This window comes from Gorilla gorilla, chromosome 1, assembly GCF_029281585.2.
Source record: "Gorilla gorilla gorilla isolate KB3781 chromosome 1, NHGRI_mGorGor1-v2.1_pri, whole genome shotgun sequence".
In the NCBI taxonomy this organism is placed as follows: domain Eukaryota; kingdom Metazoa; phylum Chordata; class Mammalia; order Primates; family Hominidae; genus Gorilla; species Gorilla gorilla.
The window spans coordinates 162,771,304-162,798,004 of NC_073224.2; the positions used below are offsets into that span (position 1 = coordinate 162,771,304).

The 26,701-nt window shown below is 37.4% G+C and overlaps 1 protein-coding gene across 2 annotated transcripts in view; it reads left to right on the forward strand.

Moving 5' to 3' along the window:
* Positions 1-26,701, forward strand: part of PIGK (phosphatidylinositol glycan anchor biosynthesis class K) — a 129,850-nt gene that overhangs the window by 34,778 nt on the left and 68,371 nt on the right. For both annotated transcript variants that reach the window (XM_004026005.5, XM_055368145.2), the window contains 5 exons: positions 15,368-15,503; positions 17,930-18,041; positions 20,809-20,905; positions 23,042-23,159; positions 23,348-23,458. In XM_004026005.5, coding sequence (XP_004026054.2) covers positions 15,368-15,503; positions 17,930-18,041; positions 20,809-20,905; positions 23,042-23,159; positions 23,348-23,458 — 574 coding nt within the window. The remainder of the gene's footprint in view (positions 1-15,367; positions 15,504-17,929; positions 18,042-20,808; positions 20,906-23,041; positions 23,160-23,347; positions 23,459-26,701) is intronic.

The window sequence follows — 26,701 nt, forward strand, 5'->3', positions numbered from 1 at the left end:
GGTTCTGCCAGCTGTTAAGAAAGAATGTCTGTGCCAATTTTGCATTCTGGCACTGGGGAAATGACCACAAGATGAGTCTGGGGATCCACTGGACACACTGTAAGTTGGACCTGAGCTAAAACCCTATTAATTACCTGTCCTCCATGAGCCCCTACTTTAACTGGAGGACCACAATGATGTTTTGAGTCCCTTGGAATCAATGTTAGCTCAGAGCCAGTGTCCAGTAGTTCCTGAAATGTCTGATCATTTCCCTTTCCGCAGTGCACAGTTACTCTGGTAAAGGGCTGGAGGTTTTCTTGTGGGAAGGATGGGAGAAAGATTCACTGCATAAGCTGTTGGTTATGTGGTGGGGTCCTTCCTCAAGGGGACCTGACCTCCCCTTCATCCCAGGGATTCTGGATCTGTAAACTGGCTCAAGTCTGCAAATTGATTGAGGGGCCGTGATTCTCTGTTTTTATAATTCAAATCAGTCTTTTGTCCATTTGACCTCGAAGTTTTCTGCTTGTTAAATTAAGTAGGAATGCAGTAGGCTTCTTGTCAATTTCACTTCTAGGAGCACCGTGATTAATTAGCCAGTGCCAGAGCTCTACACCAGTTAGAATATTCTGATTGCCACTTTGCCTTTGCTGTCCATTAGAGTAGCTACGCCTACCTTTCCTTTGACAGCTGAGTGATGCCACTTGGCCCTTGCCACCTTGGGATCCCATTATTTCCACTGTATTTAAATTTTGTAGTTGAGCAACTGCAGTTCCCACTGTCAGATCTGACATACAGAGAAGAGCAATAACAGGGCTCTTCAAAAATGCAGTTGCTGCCCTCAGAAATCTGTTTCGCAAGGCATTGGTCAAGGATATATCTTCTGGATCCTCTCTGCTGGGATGAGTAGGTCTAAAGTGACTAATCCACTCCACTATCCCAATCTCCCTAATCCTTTGGGTCCCTTCCTCTACATTAAACCAAGGGAGATCAGGCATTTCCACCTCTCACAGTGGGCCATCTTTTAATCCATATTTCAGCTAATCAAGCAAATAAATGATTAGAACTCCCCCTCCGCGAGCTGCAACATTAAATGCAGAGTCCCTACTTAGTGGGCCCAAGTCAATAAATTTAGCCTGATCTAACTCTATGTTCCTTCAACCATTATCCCACACCCTTAATATCCATTCCCATGCCTGTTCTCCAGATTTCTGTTTATAAAAATTAGAAAACTCAAGCACTTCAAGTGTAGTGCATCTCCTCATGGGTCACACTCTCAACCTCACCTGTAGGGGCCTGCCAGGACTTGTTATAGATCTGAAAGCAAACAGGGGTGTTGGAGGTGGCTCCTGAGGAGAATCAACATTATTTGGCCTAATAACTGCCTCAGGGGAGGCCGTTACTGTTGCCTCAGGCAGCGCAGGATTTATCTCCTCAGACAAAGGTTGAAAGGCTTATGGCAGCATGGGTCGGAGAGGGGATGTTGCCACTGCTGGGGATGGGGAAGCTGTTTCTTCTGGCAGAAAAGGTTCATCAGAGTTTACAAACTCAGTGACCCCAGCTTCATCTGGGTCCTCCATATGTTCCCATTCCAAGTTGCAGGGTCTCATTCTTTTCCAATCAATGCCCTCAGTTTAACAATAGATGCCTGGAGAGGCTGTCCATGCATTTTTCATTACAGGTCAGCCACTTGCATGATAAGAACTTGTGTCTGTTTTTCCACAATTTCAACTCTTTCTCTACAGGAGATAAGACTCTCAGTCAGGGCAATCTTAGCAGATGGGAGGCTCAGTATCTGAAGCCGGGAGACAGAATCCCTGAGTTCATCATTTTTTCACTTTGTCCACCAAGCTTAGGAGCAACCAACCAGCTTCATTATGTTCCTTGGTTCTCCAGATATGGTCAAAGGTATTATGTATAGAGTTACTAAACTCCTTGTCTCTCATGAGCAGGGAATCAGGTGTGTCAAATGAATTTATTTTGCATAACTGTCACAATAGTTTATGCCAAGGACTATCAGTGTTCTCCATACTATTAGAAGTAGAGTCCTTAGCATTTTGGGGACTGATCATATTAAGCAGCCAACTCCAGAAACCCCAAAACCAATGAAAGAACTCCATCCTTAATATTCTGTTCCTTTAGGATCACTCCTCGTACCAAAATCTATACTAGTCAAGGTTCTCTAGAGGGATAGAACTGATAGTATGCAAATATATATAACACTTAATAAACTCACATATGTGTGTGTGTGTGTGTGTGTGTGTGTGTACAGATAGATAGATAGATAGATTGATCCTGGGTGTGTCTGCGAGGGTGTTTCCAGAGGAGATTAACCCTTTGGTTTAACTTTTGAGTTAACATTTGAGGCTGGGAAAGGCAGACCCACCCTTAATCTGGGTGGGCACCATCTAAGCAGCTGCCAGTATGGCTAGAATATAAAGAAGGCAGAATAATGTGAAAAGACTAGCTTGGCCTAGCCTCCAATACTACATCTTTCTCTCCTGCTGGATGCTTCCTGCCCTTGCACAATCTAATCAAGTTGACACTCAGTTGTAACCATCATAGGAGTGCTCAATAAATGTTAGCTATTATCTTCGTTATATTCAACCACATGTAACTTTAAATATATGAGCCTATAGCTAGCTAGCTCTACCCTCATGTAATTTGTCTCTATGATAACATGTCTGCTTACTGATGACAATTACTGTCAGTAATTGTCTGCAGTGCAATTTTTTCAGTTTTTATTTCTGATAATATGAGTACAGAATACCTGGAATCATGTATCGAAGAATGCTAATTGTTCAACATTTGGCAAATTGAAAGTAATTCAGAAAATCTTGATGGTCAAGCATCTGTGGTTAGTAGATTTATTATGATGAATTTCACAGTGCATTGGTGGCTAGAGTTATTAACTTGAAGATTCCTCAAGACATGGGAAGGGAGGAGGAAGAAAAACCAAAAGGTAATTTACCCTGGCATTAAGCTACTGATTAGCTTGACTTGTTGAATTTGCTTGGCCTAATTACATTGCTGTAGAACCAGTAATCTACAGAGTAGCCTTAATAATTTGTGTCAGGGGGAAAAGCAACACCTATGAGGCAGAAACCCAGAAATTTAAGAGGGCATCAAAGATTCCTGTGACCCTCATATTTCCTGCTGTGTTAATTTCAGTTACTATTCTAGCTTGGGATGATGCTTTTCTGGAAGATAAGCCTGAAGATCTTAGCTCTAGTAGCTAAACAATGCTCTAAGGTAGTATGTGATTAGGCATGGCTGTGGAAAACATTATATATTATTATATATAACATTTTTAAGAGAACAGTTTAAAAACATTTTAACCAATACAATTTATTTAAATTTCATTCCGTGAAAATTTTTTATTAATGTAATACCAGTTTATTACAAGCGAAAAGTTGTGTTTTTTGAAATTTCACACTCTAATGGTCCAGGACTGTGAAAGATTGTTCATCTATTTGAAATATGTATATTTTTTTACCTACCGGTCACTAGTTCCTGATTGGGCTGCAGAAGAATTTCAGGGAGGCACGTAAAGAATGGCCTAGCAGTCCTGATGAAGGGCTTACCTGGTTTTTCAGTGTTTGGGCAACATAATAATGGGAAATTATTATTTTAGGCTATTTTTCCCTCCATATATGTTTATCAGATTGGGCTTCCTGACTACCTTTTTTGAGAATTTTTAAAATTTCACTTTTATATTGATGATGATCTTAAAAATATCTATATAGGCCTGATCCAGATATTCTATTTAGATGAAGTAACCAAAAAGTGGTAAGGGAAGAAAATATTAGCAGTTTTCTTTGTTTTTATCTAGGAAAGAAGAAAGAAATTATGCTTCTGTGAAAGGAAAATAAATCTTGGGGCCCCAAAATCACTTAAGCTAAAGGGAAAAGTCAAGCTGGGAACTGCTTAGGGCAAACCTGCCTCCCATTCTATTCAAAGTCACCCCTCTGCTCGCTGAGATAAATCTATATCTGATTGCCTCCTTTGGAAAGGCTAATCAGAAACTCAAAAGAATGCAACCATTTGTCTCTTATCTACGTATGACCTGGAAGCCCCCCCCCCACCCCCACCCACTTCTAGTTGTCCTGCCTTTCCCGACCCACGGAACCAATGTTGATCTTACATATGTTGATTGATGTCTTATGTTTCCCTAAAATATATAAAAACCAACTTGTGCTCTAACCACCTTAGGTACATGTTGGTAGGACCTCCTGAGGCTGTGTCCTGGGCACGCATCCTTAACTTTGGCAAAATAAACTTCCCAAACTGACTGAGACCTGTCTCATATTTTGGGGGTTCACACTTCACTAGTATTTATTGTATATACTTAAAGTAGTAAATATGTATGACTTATAAATAAGTAGATGTATATGTATGTGCCCTCCCATTTTTTTTAACTAATTAATAGGAATGCATGATTTTGAAAATGTGGAATCTATTTACATAAATAACTACTGTGTAACTACACTTGCTATACAATTCCAGTGCCCACTTTTTCTTTTGGCTTTGTGTTGAGAGAAGGTCATATTACATATGCTGTGTTTTGTGAAATAGGTTTTGCAGGGGCTTGAAGAGAATAAAGTGTGAGTTGAATCATCATGCATGGTAGAATAGGCTTGCCAAACTATAAAAACAACATATTCTTGTATCTATTGGGGATATTTTGGGAATTTTGTCATTTTAATAAGATACAAAAACTTGTTACTGTTATTTATAGGAATGCAGTAGTATGTCTTTAGAGTAGCTTTTTTTTTGAGTCTTGATTTCAGCAGTGATTGACTTGATGCTTATTCAGTGCAGATTTAAATAACTGCTGTGATGCTGACCTGGTATTCAAGTGAAAAAGACACTTTGAGTTATCAAATGAGACCTTATGATAAATGGCATTCAAAGAATGTTTATTGGCAAAAGCTTATGTAAATATAATATCTGATTGTTCTGAACAGTAAACGAAACCTGGAAATTATGAATTACATAGTGTACAACATACTTTTATGAACAGACATTATCTATATCATCAAATTATGTTTATAGTGTATTAAAAGAAAAACTTCAGCCAAATTAAATTTAAAGGAGTTTAATTGAGCAATGAGCGATTCATGAATCAGGCAGCCCCCAGAATCACAGTAGATTCTGAGAGACTCCAGTGCAGCCATGTGGTGGAAGAATATTTATAGAGAAAAAAAAGGGAAAGGAAGTACAGAAATTGGAAATGGGAACAGGAACAACTGGATTGGTTACAGCTCAGCGTTTGCCTTATTTGAACACAGTTTGAGCACTCAGCAGTATAAGAGTGAAGTATGGCTCCTGGGATTGGTCAAGACTCAGCTATTGTTACAGGAGCATACTCCTAAATTAGGTTTTCGGTGTTGTCTACCTATTAAGTTAGGTTGCACTTTGTCCACAAGGACTCAAATGTAGCAGAGTCCTTCTCAGACCACATTTAGTTCACTTTACCAATTCCCCCCTTTTGGTTATTTTCTCAATTTTGAGAGATTGACCAAAACTTTAGTCATGAATGTCACTGTCACTATCATAAATGTACTTATTTGGTCTTGAAACCCACTGGGAAACAGTAGAACAGTGAGTTTTGCAAAGGTAGGACCAAGGACTGAGTAGAGGGTACCTCCTGATGTTGGAACGTCTTGCTAACAGGAGGAAAACAAACCTGGTCTGTTCTAGGATTTGTGTGTTTCCTTAAAGTCTTAGTTTTATTGTCCCATTTAGCACAAGCAGCTCCATTTTTTGTGGTCTGTTGGGGCCTAGCGCATGATCTCAGTCCAAAACAGTGGCCACCCATAACTTTTAAAAAAATTTCCCCTTTTTAGTCAGGTTCTCACTTAGGTGAGAGTGTGACCAAAACTTACGGCATTAGTGCCACTCTCAGTTACCATCATTTTGGGTTTCTGGTCTCAGCATGTCAGTCATAGGTTACGGTGTCCTCATGGTCACACATTTCTTTCAGCTCTTGTCATTCCAGTTGAAGAGAGACCATTTGACATTTTAGAGGTGGCTGACTTGTAAACATTTAAAACCTTTGAGAAAATATAGCGCATCAAGGAGACTATTATTATGACTATCAGGAGGACAATGTGAAGAGTTTGGAATGTGCTCCTTACCCAGGGTCCCCATAAACCAAATCACCTAAAATCAAATAGATTAAAGAATGAGTTAGATAAAGAGTCTACTCACTTAACTAAGCAGTCTCTCCGTTAATCCCCTAAAACTGAATCTCTATAATCTACGTTTGATGTATTTCTCCTAGACCACAAATGCCAGCAGCTGCAGAGATACTTTTCTGTGTAGCCAATTGTGTTATTTAGCATACCTTTCATAAGAGAATTTAAAGTCTGTTGTGTAACTATACATATTACAGTAGAATCTGCTATAGAGCCTATCATTAAGGATACACTTCTAATCATTGCCATTTTTACTCCAAACCATGGAAAAAGGACCTAACAAATGATGCCCTTCTAGAAGTATGAAGGCCTCCTGGCAATGTTCTCTTTAACCTGTGATGTGGGTTAAGAGGAATGAACCAATGTTCTGTTTCTGACTGATTATGAGGCAACGTATATACCATTAAAGTTTATCATGTACATTGGGCCTTCATTTTTTATCTGTCAAGGCATAAGGTTATCTGTATATAAGACTGGCTGCAAAATCCTTCATAAATAAAAGTATACCCAAAGTGCACACAAGAGACCCCCTTTTTATTTCTTTTGTTCATAGAGGCATAAACAAGGAAAAAACATTCAAAGATAAGAGTGTCATGATAGTAGAGAAGTCTTGATTCGTGATCTTGGGAAAAGCTGTCATCTTGGGAAAAGATGCCATCTTCTTCTGGGGAGAAACTTTCATGGTTAGCTTTACCTTAAGGGTCCAAATGGGTGTACAGTTCCAAGAGTGTGGAGGAATCTTTCCCAGTTGTGAGATTATGAACCCAAAGTTCAAGGTTCCAAAGTTTTGTTGCAGTGTGGATGGTGTGGGCAGTGTTTCTCTAATGTTTTCAGAAGATCCAGTCTTTGGGTTCTAGACAGAAGGGTGCCAAGACCAGCTCAGTCGGGGAGATCCTAACTCAGTGGCGCTAGAGGAATTAAAGGCACACACACAGAAATATAGAGGTGTGGAGTGGGAAATCAGGGGTCTCACAGCCTTCAGAGCTGAGAGCCTCGAACAGAGATTTACCCACATATTTATTGAGAGCAAGGAGTGATAAGCATTGTTTTTATAGATTATAGATTAACTAAAAGTATTCCTTACAGGAAACAAAGGGATGGGCGGAAGTAAAGGGATGGGCTTTGGCTAGTTATCTGCAGCAGGAGCATGTCCTTAAGGCACAGATTGCTCATGCTATTGTTTGTGGTTTAAGAACGCCTTTAAGTGGCTTTCCACCCTGGGTGGGCCTGGTGTTCCTTGCCCTCATTCTGGTAAACCCACAACCTTCCAGTGTGGGCATCATGGCCATCTCAAGACATGTCACAATGCTGCAGAGATTTTGTTTATGGCCAGTTTTGGGGCCAGTTTATGGCAGATTTGGGGGCCTATTCCCAACAGAAGGGGTTGACTGTCCTCAGTGAACCATAAAAAGCTTTCTTTACCTGGTGAAAATACACTGTAGCATAATAGTTTACATTATAACGTCAGCCCACTTGGATGGGAGAGCTTTTATACAACCAGAAAACATGCATTGAAAATGACAATTGAATGAAATCCCTTTATAAAATGTTTAAGTGGCCCAACCATCTGGTTACCATGAGGTAACCAAATGTAGCTGAAGCTTTGATTGTTTTCCCATGAATATGGGTTTGACAAACCAAACATTGGTTATAAACTATTTTAGCAATTTGTAAGTTACCACACCAATATTTAATTTGAATTATTTTCTCTTTTCCATGATGTTTTGGAATGCATAACTTTTAATAACAAAAACTTTAAGGACTCAGGAAGGACAAGGTGGCTGTTCTGGTTCTCCAAGAGTCCGTGCTTGACATTGGACTTATGTCATCTTGAATACCAGTTGTTTTTTCCAATTTAGGTGTATAGCACTGATAACTAACTGATGGGTTATCATAGGTAATTTGACTTATGTTATCAGGAACCTGTATTCAAGAGTGCTTTTCAGGTTCTTTCCATCCTTTCATGAACCTCCTAAAAGACACCATATTCTAGGATTTTGTGTGCTTGTCAAGTTTTGAGAAACTGCAGCAGCATTAAGCAATTAACTGGAAGTGACTTTAAATAGTCATAGTTAAAAACAGCTGACAAGGACAATTTCTGTGGTCTATAATAACATAATAACCATAATTATGATTGATAGCATTACTTAGACATATTCGAATTTTAGAAATCCCATGCAATATTGGAACATATTGATGACATACACTAAAATATAACCTAAAGAAGGTTAAGCATTATTTTTTATTTTTACAGTGCTTCCCAAATAACATGTCAAATAATCCTGTTTACCTGTCTTTTGGATTCTTCAGGGGCCCTCTGTAGCATCCCAAAGTTAGAGGTCAGAAAAGATAATTTTGAAGCTGAAATTTGATTTTAGGAAGCCTATCAAACATGTTAGAGGTTTAAACACTTGACATTATGAAATAGAATTACTGGTCACCATAGTCATTCATTTAGCCAAAATGATGAAGAATTTCTAAAAAGGCAAAAACCTTTTACTCATTGATAGAGGGGAGACTTAGCTTTCCAAACCATCTGTCTTTTGTCTTTCCCTTCTTTTTTTCCTAGTTTATTCAAAAGGCAAACAAAAATTTTTTATTATCTTTTAATATTACATGAAAATCTTGTTCAGGGAGAGCCAAATTTCACCCTTTCATAAGTCTACTATTAATGTCAACCCCAATTTTTAATAAAACTTTATAGAAAAATTTATCAGTCTTAATCAGTTTGGCCATAAGGTGAGATTCTTACAAACCTTTTATAACTCTTTAGAATTTTTGTTAAAGAGCAGATCAGTGCTCTAAGAAAAACCTATTGTGCTTTTTTTTAAATGTTCACTTTACGTAAAAACTGAATAATACCCCTTTAACTGTAGCCAATATGTTTACACACAGAATCTCTTTTACAATTAATTTTTACAAACCTTCCACAACTTGCTCAACATTTAGCTTTGTCTTATCTAATTTAAAACAATCCGTTAACCCTCTACATTAGGCAAAAATTTACATTCTCATGCTTTCTTATAATTTTTTTTTACCAAAAACAAATTTTACTTTCCTTATACACCTTGCATGTAAAACTGTTATTTCAGTAGTCTCAATTACATGTTATAATAGTAACTCTTAGCAACGTTTACCTTTGGTGCATAAATTTCCTTTCATGAATCCTTTCATGACTTACACAGACCACCTACGTCATGCTTGGACTTTCTGACTTGTCCTAAGCATCCCTGTTTTTAACCAACCAGTTATTTTACTTCAGGACAAGAATTTACCATACAGGATCCTTTCTTATATAAAATCTCTTTTCTTTATAACCTTCTTTGCATAGCTAGAGGACGTGGCTGATTCCACATTTCCCCAGGCCTTATCTAGAATCTATCATTTCCAAGATAGGTAAATTGAACAATTTTCAAAAGTCAAAGCAGTTTATGACCTTAAAGCATTTAGCAAACCTAATATCTGACCTGCCTGATTAAGAACAAATGTCTTTATTTTACCAATAATCTTTAAAATTTTTTATTTCCCAAAGATTACTAAAGTTACGTGAACTAAAAAGCTTTATGGTTTCTTCTTTCAAATATTTGATTTAAGCTCCTATTTTTCTTCAAGCCAATTAATTAGAGCTCTTTTATAGAAACATCACACACAGAACGCATACATAACTATACAGATAGACAGACAGAAGAAGATCCAGTAGTTGTAAGATTTTTTATTTGCCAGTTTTTAAGGTTTTTAATCGGATTACTGGCTTTAGAGTGGAGTCCTTGGAGGAACAGGGCCAGGAACATGCAGTTTCTACAGACTAATATAATAAGCAGGCACAGCTGGAAGGCAAAATAGATCTCAGAAATTAAGGTTCTCATTCTCATTTTTATATCAGATCCTAGATCCCATAAAGGGGGAATCAGCCCAGCTCCCATGGGTGTCTTATCTCTTAGTGGTGGGTGGCAACATTTCCATAACTTCTAGGTGGCCAAGAGCATGCTTTCTCTGATCCAAATGTGCAGAGCTGAGTATCTCCCCATAACTGCCATTAGCTATCCCTAAAAGTATATTTCCTACCTGGTTGTTACACACCAAAGCTGTCTTGTGATGCAAAGTCATTTCCGATACTCCCCAAAGTCAGAAACATCAGATAAAGCAATACAAAACAGAACAGAGTCTTAGATTTTGAGAGGGATCTATCCACTTTTAATTCCTTAGGTTTCTTGAGGAAAACAGAGGTTTTTCCCAAAACACTGTGTGTGGTGCCTCCTCTGCTTTTCCCAAGGAGTCCCATAGACCTTGAATATCCGCTTTTAATTAAGCTGACTTTTAACTCTAGCCCTCTTTATAAAAGTCCTTTTAAATTTCTTACTACCCCACTTTAGCCAGGCCAAACAGCCAATATTTCTCACTCAGAGAAAGAAAAATGTAATACAGTTTATGGAGGGGAAGAGAATCAACAGATGGTAAGTGTCATACAGATATCAAACCAGAAAGGACTCGTTCCCTAAGCCAGGAATTGAACTCAGGCCACAATTGTAAAAAGGCAAGGCCTTAGCTACTGAGCTATATTGGATAGCTTCCATTGCTCTTCCTAGAAGTCTAGAGCAGTCAATTTTGAGTTTGCAAAGGCTTTTAACTGCTCAAGATAATTTTCGGAGCTAGCTATGACATGAACCCCAAAATTCCTTTTCCCTGGAAGGCGGAGACTAAGAGAAAGTACCACCACATGGTTACATGGTTAAGCTCCCAAGGACAAAACAAGATGGAGACCTCAGGCAGTTTTTTTGTTTGTTTCAGGGAACTGCAGCAACGTTTGTTATTGACCAGCTTGCTGGGCCGTCTTTAATAGTGAGCTTATGGGGTCCTGAGCCTATGTTATATTCCTAAAGTACTCTTTATAACAGAACCATACAGAAAGACAAGGACACCACATTCGCTACAGCTTAAGAATAGCCTCAGAATCCTTTTTTTGCATTAATTAAAACTTTACAGAGGAGCTAAACAGTGATTTTTACCATTCATTTAACCAGTTTGCACAGAGAGAGGCCAGAAGTCTGGTAAGAAATTCTTGCCCTTTTGCTGGCTTGTCAGGTTTCTGGGTTCCCCTTCCCTGAGTAGCCACAGTGACCCTGCTTACCACACCATAGTTCTGGGGGCCAAACTGCATCACAAAGGAAAATAATGGAACCACAGGCAAAATTATCTCAATTTTGCAAGTTGCTGCCCAACCAGTTGTATGGGGGACCCGAATTCTAATATTTTCCATTCTGGCCAGAGTAAAATATGTGTGCTTTAAATAAAAATATTGAAATCTTTTTAGAAGTTTCTGCATATCAGTAGGCATCCGTAGATGAGACTAATTTGGGAGCCTCATTGTTTTAAATGCATTTCACTGCGTTGTTCATTTGGAATGTTCTATTGTAAGTTATCTTTAGTAAGATCTCGCCATTTCTGTAAGACTTCACTGCTTCTGGGGCCTAACACTTATTTATGCATGTATAAGCCAGAAGGAACTCAGTTCTTCAGAAATTAAGAATCTCATTTTTACCAAAAATATTGGCTTTGCTCTTGGGTTCCCTTGATTAACTTAGCCAATGATTTCTTTTCCTACCTAAGTGCACGAGAAAAATGAAACAAAGGGGTAGAACACAAAAATCCCTGCAAATTTATTATTATTATTTTTTTTTTCTGAGGCGGAGTCTCGCTCTGTCGCCCAGGCTGAAGTGCAGTGGCGTGATCTCGGCTCATTGCAAGCTCCGACTCCCAGGTTCATGCCATTCTCTTTCCTCAGCCTCCTGAGTAGCTGGGAGTACAGGCACCTGCCATCATGCCCGGCTAATTTTTTTGTATTTTTTGTAGAGACGGGGTTTCACCGTATTAGCCAGGATGGTCTCAATCTCCTGACCTCGTGATCCGCCCACCTCCGCCTCCCAACATGCTGGCATTACAGGTGTGAGCCACCACCCCTGGCCCCTGCGAATTTTTAAAAGCCAAATTTTATAGCCCCTGCAATATTACCACTTACTACCAGTTTCTTTCTGACCCATTCAGATGTAAGAAGCCTCTAACTGGATTCAAGCCAGTTAATTACTGGATCAAATTTGATCCTGCACCCAGGTCAGTTGCTGTCAATTCACTAATTGGCAAGCCCTCAGAATCACAGCAGATTCAGAGAGACTCCAGTGCAGCCACATGGTGGAAGAAGATTAGAGACAAAAAAAGCGAAGTGAGGTACAGAAATTGGAAGTGAGATACAGAAACAACTGGATTGGTTACAGGTTGGCATTTTACTTATTTGAACACAGTTTGAGCACTTGGCAGTATATGGGTGGTTGAAGTATGGCTGCTGGGATTGGCCAAGACTCAGTCATTGTTACAGGTGCGTACTCCTAAATTGGGTTCTCAATCTTGTCTACCTATTAAGTTAGGTTGTGGTTTGTCCACAAGGACTCAAATATGGAAGTATGGAGTCCTTATCAGGCCGTTTTAGTTTGCTTAAACAATTAAGGATGTCAAAATACAAAAAAAAAAAAATTAAATGTAGAACCAGACTTGAAGCTCTTCTGTTAAACTCAGCAGCAGGCATTTAGTTTTAGGAAAATAATGTCATCTTCAATGGGATTAATGTTTTTAGAGTATTATTAGTTTGCTAGTTTTGTTAGAATTTAATTTATAATTTTCTCTTGATTTTATAGTTTTGTAAGAACTATAAGCCTATGTAGTTTGTTTGCATTTATATGCTTAAGTACTGTTATATAAATAATTTAACACTTGGATCAAGTGAGAATTATTTTTTTCTCTAGAAAAGAGTTCTGTACATTTCTTAAGTTTTAGAAACAGTGAATTAGAATATGTGGTTGGACTTCAAAACGTTTGAAATCCATTCTGTTTCCCAACTTCTCTTTTTCCGTATTATTCCAAGTACAGTGTTTTATAATATATTGATTATGTTAACAGGTCATAGTACTTATATTGAGGCTTAAAATTATCTCTAAGAGAAATGTTGATTACATTTATGATTTTAGGTTGAAGTTAGTACTTCTTTCTGATTGATATTGACATTATATAGCTATTGAATAATTATTTAGTTTCATAGAGTGAAATTAACCCTAAACAGAAAACATAGCCTAAAGAAATATTCTTTTTTTTTTTTTTTTTTGAGGTGGAGTCTTGCTCTGTTGCCCAGGCTGGAGTGCAGTGACGCGATCTCAGCTCACTGCAAGCTCCGCCTCCTGGGTTCATGCCATTCTCCTGCCTCAGCCTCTGGAGTAGCTGGGACTACAGGCGCCCACCACCATGCCTGGCTAATTTTTTTGTATCTTTAGTAGAGACAGGGTTTCACTGTGTTAACCAGGATGGTCTCAATCTCCTGACCTCGTGATCCGCCCGCCTCAGCCTCCCAAAGTGCTGGGATTACAGGCGTGAGCCACCGTGCCCGGCCATAAATATTCATTTTTATATTGACATTTGGAGGTAAATTCAGTCTTGTTTAACAAAGGAATATATGATTGATATTTATTTAATGTAAATTAATGATCTCCTTAAGTTTTAAAAAAGAGAAGATGTATTTTCTGTTTTAAGAGGAATGACTCACTATTCTGTGAAAATGAATCAGTAACAGCTGAAGATCTGATCTTTGAACGTGACAGGGTTGGAACACTTTCAAAGTAGAAATCTAGCCAATTTTCAAGAAAAATAATGTTTCAGTTTTGAACTTTAATGTATTTGGAACATATGTAGCAGAACATTTTCTTCTTGCTGTCTCCTGCCAAACTAATTACGTATGCCACATTAATTTTTCCCTTATGCTTGGGAAACTCAAGATATGGTAGAATGGAGAATTTCCTGATTGTTACTCACCAGTTTTAATGGTAGAGTGAAGATGAGAAGTATCAAAGAGAGATTTTATTTCCTTCTAAAGAAATTATATGCAAAAATTAAAACATTTCATTCACTTAAAATTATTTACTGAGTACATACTGTATGTCAGGCCCTAGTATGTAGTATGAGTGATACAGTGGTGAACAGGACAGATATAGCCCTTGCCCTCAGAGAGCTTATATTCTAATGGGGGTGGTGGTGATAGGAGATGATGGGGATTTCAGATTCATAGATGTCCTGAAGAAAATAAAACACACAATAAGATAGAGTACCATAGCTAAGGCTGGAATTATATGAAGATCTGGGAGGAGTGAAGTCTAAATTTGGTCAGTAGCCACTTAAGTGGGAAAGGCTTGGCATATTCTAAGAACAGAAAGGCCAGTGTGGAGGTAGCATAGAGAATGTGGCTGGTAGAGGCTGAAGTTGGAGAGACAGAGACCAGATTATATGAGCCTTTTAGATGATGTAAGGAGTTGCAGTTTCTCTCTAAATGCAATGGGGATGCATGGAACTGCAGGTGAACAAAAAAAAAAATTAAAAAAAGATATAATGGGGAGTCCTTGGAAACTTTTAAGTGGGAACATTTAATAATTTGACTTATTTAAGGAAGATCACTCTGGGGGCTATTAGGAGAATGAACTGAAAGAGGGTGAGAGTAGAAGCAGGATGCCAGGTAGGGAGCTATTCCAGCATCTAGCCAGAAGATGGTGGTTGCTGGTGTTAGGGAAATGGAGTGGATTTGTGGATCTTGTGAGGAGTGATTGGCTTGGAGGTGTGCTCTTGTGTTAAACTGATTGTACTTGCTGATCAGTTGCATGTTTTTATACTCAAGCATTTGGGATTCTGAAAGTTAAATTCTTTGGGACATCATAGTTTAATGTGGACTCTGTAAGTCTTGAGAATGTAAAATTTTACTAAAAAATATTTTTGATGCTTAAGGAAGACAGTTTCTTTAGCTTCCCTTTGCTATGTGGCATAAAGTATACATTGTTCGGAAAAACATTGTAACTTGAAATTCTGTTCATAAGTTTATGCCAGATTGCGCCAATTTCTCTACTTTAAAATGTATAGTACACAAGGATATGAAAAAAATAATTAAAGTGCCTTCATAACTTTATGCCAGATTGCACTAATTTCTCTACTTTAAAATATATAGTACACAAGGATATGAAAAAAATAATTAAAGTGCCTTCAACTATGTAGCTGAAAATTTTTAAGGAGGAGAAAAATGAACACAGTAGCTACATGATATAAATAAATTTGTGTTTAACTTTTTCCTTTTATCTAAATTATATATTTACTGGATTTTTTTTTCCTAGTCACATTGTCCTAATGCTTGCAGATGATATGGCCTGTAATCCTAGAAATCCCAAACCAGCTACAGTGTTTAGTCACAAGAATATGGAACTAAATGTGTATGGAGATGATGTGGAAGTGGATTATAGAAGTTATGAGGTAAATTCTTTAATCTAGCCACATTTTTAAAATGGCATTGTTACTTTTAAGCTCTAAAACAATGGCAGAATAAAATTGTCTTATTATTTTTCTTTAAACTTAATTGTCACTGAAGCCTTGATGTAACTTCTCTGAAGTTCATATTAAGGCAATGATATATAAGTAAAATATTAAAACATGAACATTTTATGTTTTTATCTAGGACATAAAAACTTTATATTGGCTTCAATGTTAGAGTATTATAGTGAGGTTTCCTGTGTCAACTTTCTTTTACAGTAAATATATTTTATAGTAAACATGTATTTTTCATATTTGACCTAAAATTCCAAGTTTATTAGTTTTAGTAATTGTATTAATTGTGGAAAAACTATAGTGACTATAGTTTCAATATACTTCCAGTGTTTTTTATGAATATGTGATAAGAAATAAAAATGTAAATGTAAAAAATGGTATTATACTGTATTTTCTCCCTTTGAAACTTCATTTTAAATATAAAAGATTGTGAATATGCTTAATATTTGAAGTCTTCTTTTATGAAGTCTTCTTAGATAATCCTTCCCCTTTTACCAAGCCTACCAAAAGTAAGACACAATTTCCTGTGTGTTCCTAGACCACTTTTGAAACAATTTTAAAAGCATATCTATCTCCTCCTAGACTGTAAGCTAAGAGGGCCTGTGTCTCATGTATCATAGCTGGCAAGTACCTAGAGCCTGGTGTTAGGCACTCAAAAATGTTGGCTCATTGAATTAAATATGTATGTTTAACCTTTTACTTGTTTATTTAGTCATATTTTAGGAAAATATAGGCCAAACATTTTCCTTCCTTGTTGGCCAACAAGAATTCCTGTTAAAACAATTAGCATTTTGCTGTCTTGCAGGAAAAATGTAAATCAAACAGTTTACACACACACAAATGTGTATACATACAATTTATACACTCATGTTCTAGGAAATAGTTGAACAAGAAAACTGGATAGATTTTCTACTTTTTAAATGTAGATATGCATAATATATGACTCAGCTGTTGGCTTTAAATCAGTGTTTTACTCTCTATAACTTTAAATATGCCTTCAAAGAATCCCAGAGGGATAGAAATTCTAGATTGGGAAAATCTCGTTTAAAGTGTTATGAATTTTTTACATGTTAAAGATACCACTAACAAAATCTGAGCAACAAAGTGCATTCAAAAATTAAAGATACGTAATTTTGGGGAAATATATATGGAACTTTTTTTTTTTCTTTTTCAACCTTTATTTTAAATTCAGGGGATATATGTGCAGGTTTGTTACAAAGGTATATTGTGTGATGCTGAGGTTTGGGGTATGATTGAGCCTGTCACCCAGGTAGTGAACATGGAACTATTTTATTTCATGGTTAATCTATAATTGACTAAGTAGTTGTACAGATTAGCTGCAATAATGTAGTTGAATTTATTTAAAAATTCTTATATTTTGTATCTTCCCACAGAATTGCCTATGCAGAGGGATTAATAATTTTTATTTTTTATTTTGCTAGAGCTGGAGTCTTGCTCTGTCACCCAGGTAGGAGTATAGTGGCCATGTCATAGCTCACTGCAGCCTTGAACTCCTGGGCTCAAGTGATCCTCCTGCCTCAGCCTCCTGAGTAGCAGGGACTACAGGTGTGCACCACCTTGCCTGGCTAATTTATTTTATTTTTCCAGAGATGGGGGTCTTACTAGGTTGTCCAGGCTGTTTTTGAACACTTGGCCTCAGGTGATCCTCCTGCCTCAGCCTCCTGAGAAGTTGGAATTACAGGTGTGAGCCATCATGCCCAGCCAGATAAATAATTTTGCAGCTTTTTAGTAGTTTTTAAAAGCAGCACTTCACATAGCATTTAAAGTTTTAAATTCAGAACTTATTTTTCTCCAAGGTAGTTTTACTTTGCTTGTTTTTGTTTTTGTTTTTTTCTAAGAGACATAGTCTTGCTCTCTTGTCTAGGCTGGAGTGCAGTGGTGAACTCCTGGGCTCAAATGAGCTTTCTGCCTAAGCCTTCTGAGTAGCTAGAACTACAGGAGCATGTTACCATATCTGGCTATTTTAAACATTTTTTGTGTGTGTGCATAGAAATGGGGTCTCACTATGTTGCTTAGGCTGATCTTGAACTCCTGCCCACAAGCAGTCCTCTTGCCCTGCCTCACAAAGTGCTGAGTTTATAGGCATGAGCCACCATGGCCTGCCTTCTTTGTTAGTTTTTAGTACTTTAAAAAATAGTAACAAAGTTACTTGGAGGTATATGTTTAAATGAATATATTTTAATTGAGTTATATAATTTTTGGGTGTTTTATTTTCAGTTGATGCTGAGTAATATATGGAGAAAGAACAATGAACATTTTTGAAAGTAAAAAATAATTTGTCAAGATTTCCCAGGTTTTATTTCATCTGATTTTTCTTGTTTTTTCCCCCTTAGGTAACTGTGGAGAATTTTTTACGGGTATTAACTGGGAGGATCCCACCTAGTACTCCTCGGTCAAAACGTCTTCTTTCTGATGACAGAAGCAATATTCTAATTTATATGACAGGTAATTTCATAATTTAGAGTTTTTATAGTAGAATATATTGAAACTCTTTGAAAAGAAAGGCAAATGGAAAGAAATTTAAACACGTGAAATGATTTTTGGTTAAAATGGTTTCTCATGTAGTTATATTTTCCATGATGTATTTGAGATGATATCTGAAAACAGTATAACATTTTGTGCTGTTCCTGATTTTCTTATCTCTATATTTTTTTACTATTGACTTGATAAACTTAGCACCTTTTGCTTGGTATCCTGCTATAGCGTCCTTCAGTTTTGTTCTCCTGCTAATCATCCTGTGAAAGTGTCTAATAGAAACTGCAAATCTGTCCCTCTTCTGCTTAAAACTTTATAATGGTTTTCCATCTCAAATTTTGCTGTACATGAAGATTACCAACTGTAGATACTTAGGCCTTATTTTAGAATTCTTACTTAGTTTTCATCTGGGCTGGGATTCATGAAATTGCATTGTGGATATACTCCTCAGATATGAGATACAGTAGTCTTTTGATTATACTTTGAGGAATATTGGAGATAAAGTGTACCATAATATAATATAGTTATCATATGTATTACACATAATAATATATGTAATGATTTAGCTATATTATTTAGTTTGTCTTAGTTCTTAATACTTTTTCTAATTCTCTTCCAAGCTTGAATGTTCTGTCCTTCAAACATTTGTTTAAGCTCTTGCATTTGCTTATGACGTCTTTTCAGTCCACTTTGCCTGCTTGATTATTCCATATGGTTTTAGTTTTAGCTCAGGAGTCACTTCCTTCCATGACTTCCTTTCTAAGTCTAGGGTGACTGATGTTTCCAATTACCTGGGACAGTTGTAGTTTACACCTGTTGTCCCAGTGTTATTATTAATAGTTTCTGCTTTCTCCTTCAGAATAGGTATGAATAACACAGCTTACATTTTTCTTATCTAAAGATATTTCTCTTCTCCTTGGCTGGTCTGGACTTTTCTCTGTGCATGCCCATGTTAATTTTTAGTTTCTTTCACAGCATTTAACTTACTATTACTTTATTGTTTGGGTATCTGTTGCCTTCACTGTATTTTGAATTCCAAGATGTCATTGATTATATATTTCTTGCCTTTTTTTTTTATCACCAGTTGCCTGTCTTGTAGTAGTATTCGGTAAATATGGATGTTAATCAAAAGATGTTCTATAAATTTTTTGGAGGGCATTCCATTCAACTGATGATAAAGCAGGTGCAGAATGATTCTTAGATATCACATGTCAGGATAGTTAATGACCCCTACTTAGTGGCTTTTCTCTATTGTGTTGCATTTATTTATAACTTTCAAGACTTAATTTATAAACTTTATAAATTAACTCAATAGAGTTAATGAAGCCAGGAAAAATTTTATTTTACTTTATCTGAAAATTACAAGGAATTTTCAAGCTTTTATGGCAGACAAGATGTAGTGCAGTTTTTTATAGCTTAGCTTTATTTGATGTACTAAACTAAAGGATTTATTATTATTATTTTTTGTTTGTTTCCTGATTCTGTTGGAACTCTTTCAGGATAACTGCAGGCTTGGAACAAATTCCAGTAGTTGAAGATAGGATTTGATAAACTATGGCCTGTGAACTAGCTGCCTGTTTTGGAAGTTTTATTGAAACACAGTTGCATCCATTTGGTTTACACAGTTTCTGTGACTGCTTCCATACTACCACAGCAGAGTTCAGTAGTTGTGCTAGAGACAATATGGCTCACAAGCCAAAAATATTTACTACCTGATCTTTTGTAGAAGGTTGCCAGGGTCTGTAAGAGAATAAAAACGTTGATAATTATGATAATATGATAATAATATTTATGGAGGCATAGTATACGTCAGGCAGTATTCTAAATCATTGTGGCTATTAACTCATTTCATTCTCACAGCAGTGCATTGACTTAGGTGCCGATATTCAAGGTTGCTGTATGTGGTTGTGTGGGTTGTATAGTGCACCCAAGAATCTGGCCAGGGGGTTAAGTGGGAACTGAAATCTAGTATGTGCTTACACTTACTAAGCGATCTGCCCTACCACAGGGTTGTATTCTAATGGAAGGGAGGGATACTTTTTTCTCCCACAAAGGCATAGTCAACTAACCACTTGTAAGCCCGCAGGGCTGCATGTATCCAAGAGGAAGGTGGGGAGACTAGTTTTTTTTTTTTTCTACTTTCATGCCCAGTTGAAAGTACCTTTTAGAAACCTGTGCAAAGCAACTATATAAGTAAGCTAATGATAGTGTTGCAGATACATTTCTCACTTTATGGCTGAGGAAACTGAAGCATAGAAATATTAAATTATTTTCCTAAACTAACATGGCATAGCTACCATTTGAATCCAGGCAACCTGCCTCTAGATTGCATACAAATAGCACAATCTTCTGCTCCACCTCTTGTAGTAAAAATGTGGGACTAGCTAATGTCTTCAGCTTCTTTCTCATCAGAAATGTTTGCCTGGTATTTGAGACATTTTTGTGAATGGAAACTCATTTCTGATATAATAATGGAGCCAGTGGAAGAGCATAAATATAGGTTTCTGTAATTGAATATTAGAAACCCTATTAAAGATATTATATCTGCTATTTTATATAGTCTATCATTCTCTTTTTAATTGGCATAGTAGAAAATTCAATTTGTTTTCATAGTATACATTTTAGAGTATAAAATAACAAGCGATGTCAAAATGTAATGAATGAAGTAAATGTATATATCTAGATATATGCAGTTTGCATTAAAAAATCTATTGATCTTTTTTACTCTTTATACAAGGACATGGTGGAAATGGTTTCTTAAAATTTCAAGATTCTGAAGAAATTACCAACATAGAACTCGCGGATGCTTTTGAACAAATGTGGCAGAAAAGACGGTAATTAGCAAATTACTTCTTTTCATAAGCTATATTCATACCTAATTTTCACATGGTTTGTAGGTTTGTAATTTTTATTTTTTAAGACTTTTAACTTATTTTGACAATTTCTTTGACTCTTTTAAATTTACATTTGTTATTTCCTCTGAACTGGGTTGTTTTTAAAAGAAAAACTGAGAGTTATTCTATAACATGAAATAGTTAACCTTTTAAGATTCCATCTCTTGTTATTTAGCATCTTTTTTAGAGGAAATAAGTGTCCCTCCAACCAAGTTAGCTATTATTATGGAGATTATGAACATCTGTTTATTTTTCAACTTGTACCTATTCTTTCTAGCTCATTCTTTGGCCCCTAATGTGATAGACATATTTCTTCTATGGAAAAAAAAATCGCTGAAATTATGATTAGCATAAAATTTGTAACAACTCACATTAAGGATGATTGTTAGTAACCCTTGCTAAGCATCTCTTTAGTTGGAAGCTGTCATGCCTATGACTGTAAGTGAAAAAACTTTTAACTTGATTACTTTCAATAAACACTTATAGGCTATCTTCCGTTCCTATGGCAGAAAGTGGAATATGATGCTTATTCTGCCTTCAAAGTGTTTACAATCTAATGGAAAAGAGAAATATATATACAATGATGCTACAAAATAAATACTGTAATGTTAAAATAAAAGCATAAGCAATGTGTGGAAGTGTTGAAGAGGAAGCTTTTACTAGGCACTGATTATGTCGTATTCATAGCTTACAGTTATAGAATGCGTACTGGGGGCTGCATACTGTATTTTACATCTATTGTCTCATTTAATTTTACAACTCTATGGGGTAGATACTATTATTATTCCCTTTTTACAAGTGAGTGAACTGAGGCACAGAAAGATTAAATAACTTGCAGAACTTTACACAGCTAGTAGTAACTTGCCAAACTTGACACAGCTAGGATTCATGCCCAAATGGTTCAGTCCTAGAGCTTGCTCTCTTGTTTACTCCACAACCTCTCCTAACTTTGGGTGTTTCTAATGCATAGGAGCCTCCACATATTTTGCCACAGAACAAATGTGTCATATTAATTGTGTCTCCTGTCACTTTCTTCGATGATACTGTGGTTCAAGATTCAATGCTCTGTTTTCTAGGTTCCATGTTAGCTGTTTACCTAGACCCAGTGTCTGAGAAAAACTTCCCAGAAAATATGTTTCCTCTCTACTTTAACTTTTGCCAGCTAGCCAGCTTATTGTGCAATGGATACCTGATTATATTATTCTTTCATTAAAACAACAACAAAAACAAAAACCTTTCATGGTTTCTCCAAACTTATAGGATAAGATCCAGACTTCATATGGTATCCTTTACAAATTGAACCTATTCTACCTTTTTGAAACCAATTTCCCTCCATTCTCCCAAATTTACTTTAAATCCTAGCTACACAGATCTGTTCCCAAGCACTTATACTTTTTTACAGTATGTGCTTTTCTCTCTGCTGGAATGTCATCTTCTTTTCTCTGTAAAACAAAATAACATCCTTCATTGTCCATATTGGGCATCACCTTTCTCTAATCTGCTTTTCTTTGCAGTTCTCCTTAGTCCTTTCTCAGTGTTCATTCAACACTTTGATTTTGTTAGACTCTAGGCTATATGAGGGCAGGGACTATTGTATCTCCAGCATAATATCAGGCACATTGTAGGCACTCAATATATATTTATAGTACTCATCACGTTCCAATGTAGTTGTATGTTTGTCTGTGTTCCACTTAGAGTTTATGCTCTTTGAGTATAGTTACTAAGTCGTACTTCTTTTTCTGAACCTAGCTCAATTTCTACGACAGCATGGGTGCCAAATAAGTGCTTGTTGAATGGAATATTCGTTTAGATTCTGAATTATATGGCATAGACAAGGAAGAGGGAAAAGAGCTGGGGCAGCCACCTTGGGCACAATAAGACTCGCTGTGGTTTCCTTGGACAAATTTATACCTTTAACTTTTCTGAGGTCAACTTTCTGTTGGGAATTCTCCTGAAAACTTTTAGCTAATGAAATGACTAAGATATGATTTAAACATCTTACGAAAGTATTGTAGAAATATTAGTGTATGATTTACAGCATGATCCTTGTCAAAGATGTTACCATTTTTCTTTCAGCTACAATGAGCTACTGTTTATTATTGATACTTGCCAAGGAGCATCCATGTATGAGCGATTTTATTCTCCTAACATAATGGCTCTAGCTAGTAGTCAAGTGGGAGAAGATTCACTCTCGGTATGTGCATTTTCCCCATTTGTAAACTGTGTCTTTGGAATGTGCAGCTATTTCTGAAACCAATTAAATGCTTTATGAATGTATCTGTTCTTTCTTAGACTAATACATTAGAAGGAAATTTTGGTTACATTTAAAACATTTTGTTATAATGATACTGTTAGAAATACTTTTTTTTCCCCTTTTCATAGCATCAACCTGATCCTGCAATTGGAGTCCATCTTATGGATAGATACACATTTTATGTCTTGGAATTTTTGGAAGAAATTAACCCAGCTAGCCAAACTAATATGAATGACCTTGTAAGTATTCACTTGATTTGATTATAGCACATAGGTATGCTAACCTTAATGTGAAAAGAAGTGTATTATTCCCTGCACTCCTAGAGGATCTTGTTTTATGTGTTGAATTATAGCTTTTAAAACTATTTGATATCTACCTTTTACCTGTATATTAGTATTTCTCTGTCTCTCTACAAGAGGCCTGATGTTTTCCTTTATTTACTCATTTTCTTTTCCTTACCAGAAATGTACTTTTTTTAGATTCAACTTTTGAAATTCTACATATTCTTCAGGGGCCACCTCAGATTGTATCTCCTTCAGGAAGTCTCCCCGAATTCTTCCCTGTGGGAATTTCTTGTTTTTTTTCAGAGCCTCCATAGACCTTTATTTCTCCTTGGTAACATTTACCACAGTCTTTTATTGACCTTACTAATTGAATGTAAGTCTTTCTCACTGAATGGGAAACTCCTGGAAAAGAGAGACCTTTTCTTACATATTTTTGTGGGCCCTACAATTTATAGTATAGTCATTTGACAAGGCTTGTTGAATTTAATTTAGATTTTTTTCCTGAATTTTTTTGTGCTGATTCTTTTCATTAAATCTACTTTGAAGTTGCTGTTGAAAGTAGGCGTAACAAAAAGCTTGAAACAACAATTCTAGACTGGATAATTTACTATGTGTCAATGACTTTCATTCTTTTCTCCATTAATTTATAGTCTGTTTATTCTTTCATAAATGTTTCTTGAGTGTTTGCTAAGTGCCAGGCACAGGCTGTTCCTAATGAAAGAGGCAGATGCCGTTCCTGCTTTCATGGGACTTAGAATGAAGGCGAGACTGAGTAGACAGGGCTCTGTCCTCTAGCACTTCAGCCAAGCAGCTTTGCATTGATCTCTTTAATTATATATAAATCTTTTAGGTAAATTCTCAGATTCTGAAGCCCACTGCTATAGGCTGTGAAATTTGATAGAACTACTGTATTAGTTCATTTTCATACTGCTATGAAGAAGTACCTGGGCCTGGGTAATTTATAAAGAAAAAGAAGATTAATGGACTCACAGTTCCACATGGCTGAGGAGGCTTCATAATCATGGCAGAAGGTGAAGGAGGAGCAAAGGCACATCTGACATGGTGGCAGGCAAGAGAGCGTGTGCAGGGGAATTGCACTTTATACAACCATCAGATCTCATGAGAACTCACTATCATGAGAATAGCATGAGAGTAACTGCCCCGCATGATTAAATTACCTCCCACCGAGTCCCTCCCATGACATGTGGGAATTATGGGAGCTACAATTCAAGATGAGATTTGAGTGAGGACACAGCCAAATTATATCATTCTGCCTCTGGCCCCTCCCAGAGCTCCTATTCTCGTATTTCAAAACCAATCGTGCCTTCCCAACAGTCTCCCAAAGTCTTAACTCATTTCATCATTAACTCAAAGTCCACAGTCCAAAGTCTCATCTGAGACAAGACAAGTCCCTTCTGCCTGTGAGCCTGCAAAATCAAAAGCAAGTTAGTTACTTCCTAGATACGATGGGGGTACAGGCATTGGGTAAATACACCTGTTCCACTTGGGAGAAATTGGCCAAAATGAAGGCACTACAGGCCCCATGTAGAAATCCAATAGGGTAGTCATTAAACCTTAAAGTTCCAAAATGATCTCTTTGACTCCATGTCTCACATCCAGGTCACATATGAAAGACATGGGCTCCCATGGCCTTGGGCAGCTTTGCCCTTGTGGCTTTGCAGGATACGGCCCCCATCCTGTTTGCTTTTACGGGCTGGCATTGAGAGTCTGTGGCTTTTCCAGGTACACAGTGGAAGCTGTCAGTGGATCTACCATTCTGGGACCTGGAGGACGGTGGCCCTCTTCTCACAGCTCCACTAGGCAGTACCCCACTGGGGACTCTGTGTGGGGGCTCCAACCCCACATTTTCCTTCTGCACTGCCCTAGCAGAGGTTCTCCGTGAGGGCCTGCCCCTGCAGCAAACTTCTGCCTGGACATCTAGGCATTTCCGTACATCCTCTGAAATCTAGGTGGAGGTTCTTAAACCTGAGTTCTTGACTTCTGTGCACCTTCAGACTTAACACCATGTGTAAGCTGCCCAGGCTTGGAGCTTACACCCTCTGAAGCTATGGGCCAAGATGTACTTTGGCCCATTTTAGCCACAGCTGGAGTGGCTGGGACACAGGACATCAAGTCCCTAGACTGCACAGTGCAGGGGGTCCTAGGCCCAGCCCACAAAATCATTTTATCCACAGGCCTCAGGGCCTGTGATGGGAGGGGCTGCTGTGAAGGTCTCTGACATGCCCTGGAGACATTTTCCCCATTGTCTTGGCAATTAACATTTGGCTCCTCATTACTTAGCAAATTTCTGCAGCAGGCTTGAATTTCTCCTCAGAAAATGGGTTTTTATTTTTTATTGCATTGTCAGGATGCAAATTTTCTGAACTTTTATGCTCTGCTTCCCTTTTAAATATAAGGTCCAATTCCAAACCATATCTTCATGAATACATAAACTTGAATGATTTTAACAGCACCCAAGTCTCCTCTTGAACGCTTTGCTGCTTAGAAATTTCTTCCACCAGATACCCTAAATCATCTCCCTCAATTTCGAAGTTCCACAGATCTCTAGGGCAGGGGCAAAATACTGCCAGTCTCTTTGCTAAAGCATAGCAAGAATCAACTTTGCTCCAATTCCCAGTAGTTCCTCATCTCCATCTGAGTCCACCTTCAGCCTGGACTTTTTGGTTAAAACCATTCAACAAGTCTCTAAGAAGCTCCAGACTTTTTCACATCTTCCTGTTTTCTTCTGAGCCCTCCATACTGTTCCAACATCTGCCTGTTACCCAGTACCAAAGTTACTTCCACATTTTCAGGTATCTTAATAGCAGTAACCTGCTCTGCTGGTACCAATTTACTGTATTTGTCCATTTTCATACTGCTATGAAGAAATACCTGAGACTGGGTAATTTATTTAAAAAAAAAAAAAAAGAGATTTAGGCTGGGCTCAGTGGCTCATACCTGTAATCCCAGCACTTTGGGAGGTTGAGGTGGGCGGATTACTTGAGGTCAGGAGTTCTAGACCAGCCTGGCCAACATGGTGAAACTCCGTCTCTACTAAAAATACAAAAATTAGCTGGGCATGGTGGCACATGCCTGTAATCCCAGCTACTTGGGAGGCTAAGGCAGAAGCATCACTTGAACCTGGGGGGCAGAGGTTGCAGTGAGCTGAGATTGTGCCACTGCACTCCAGCCTGGGTG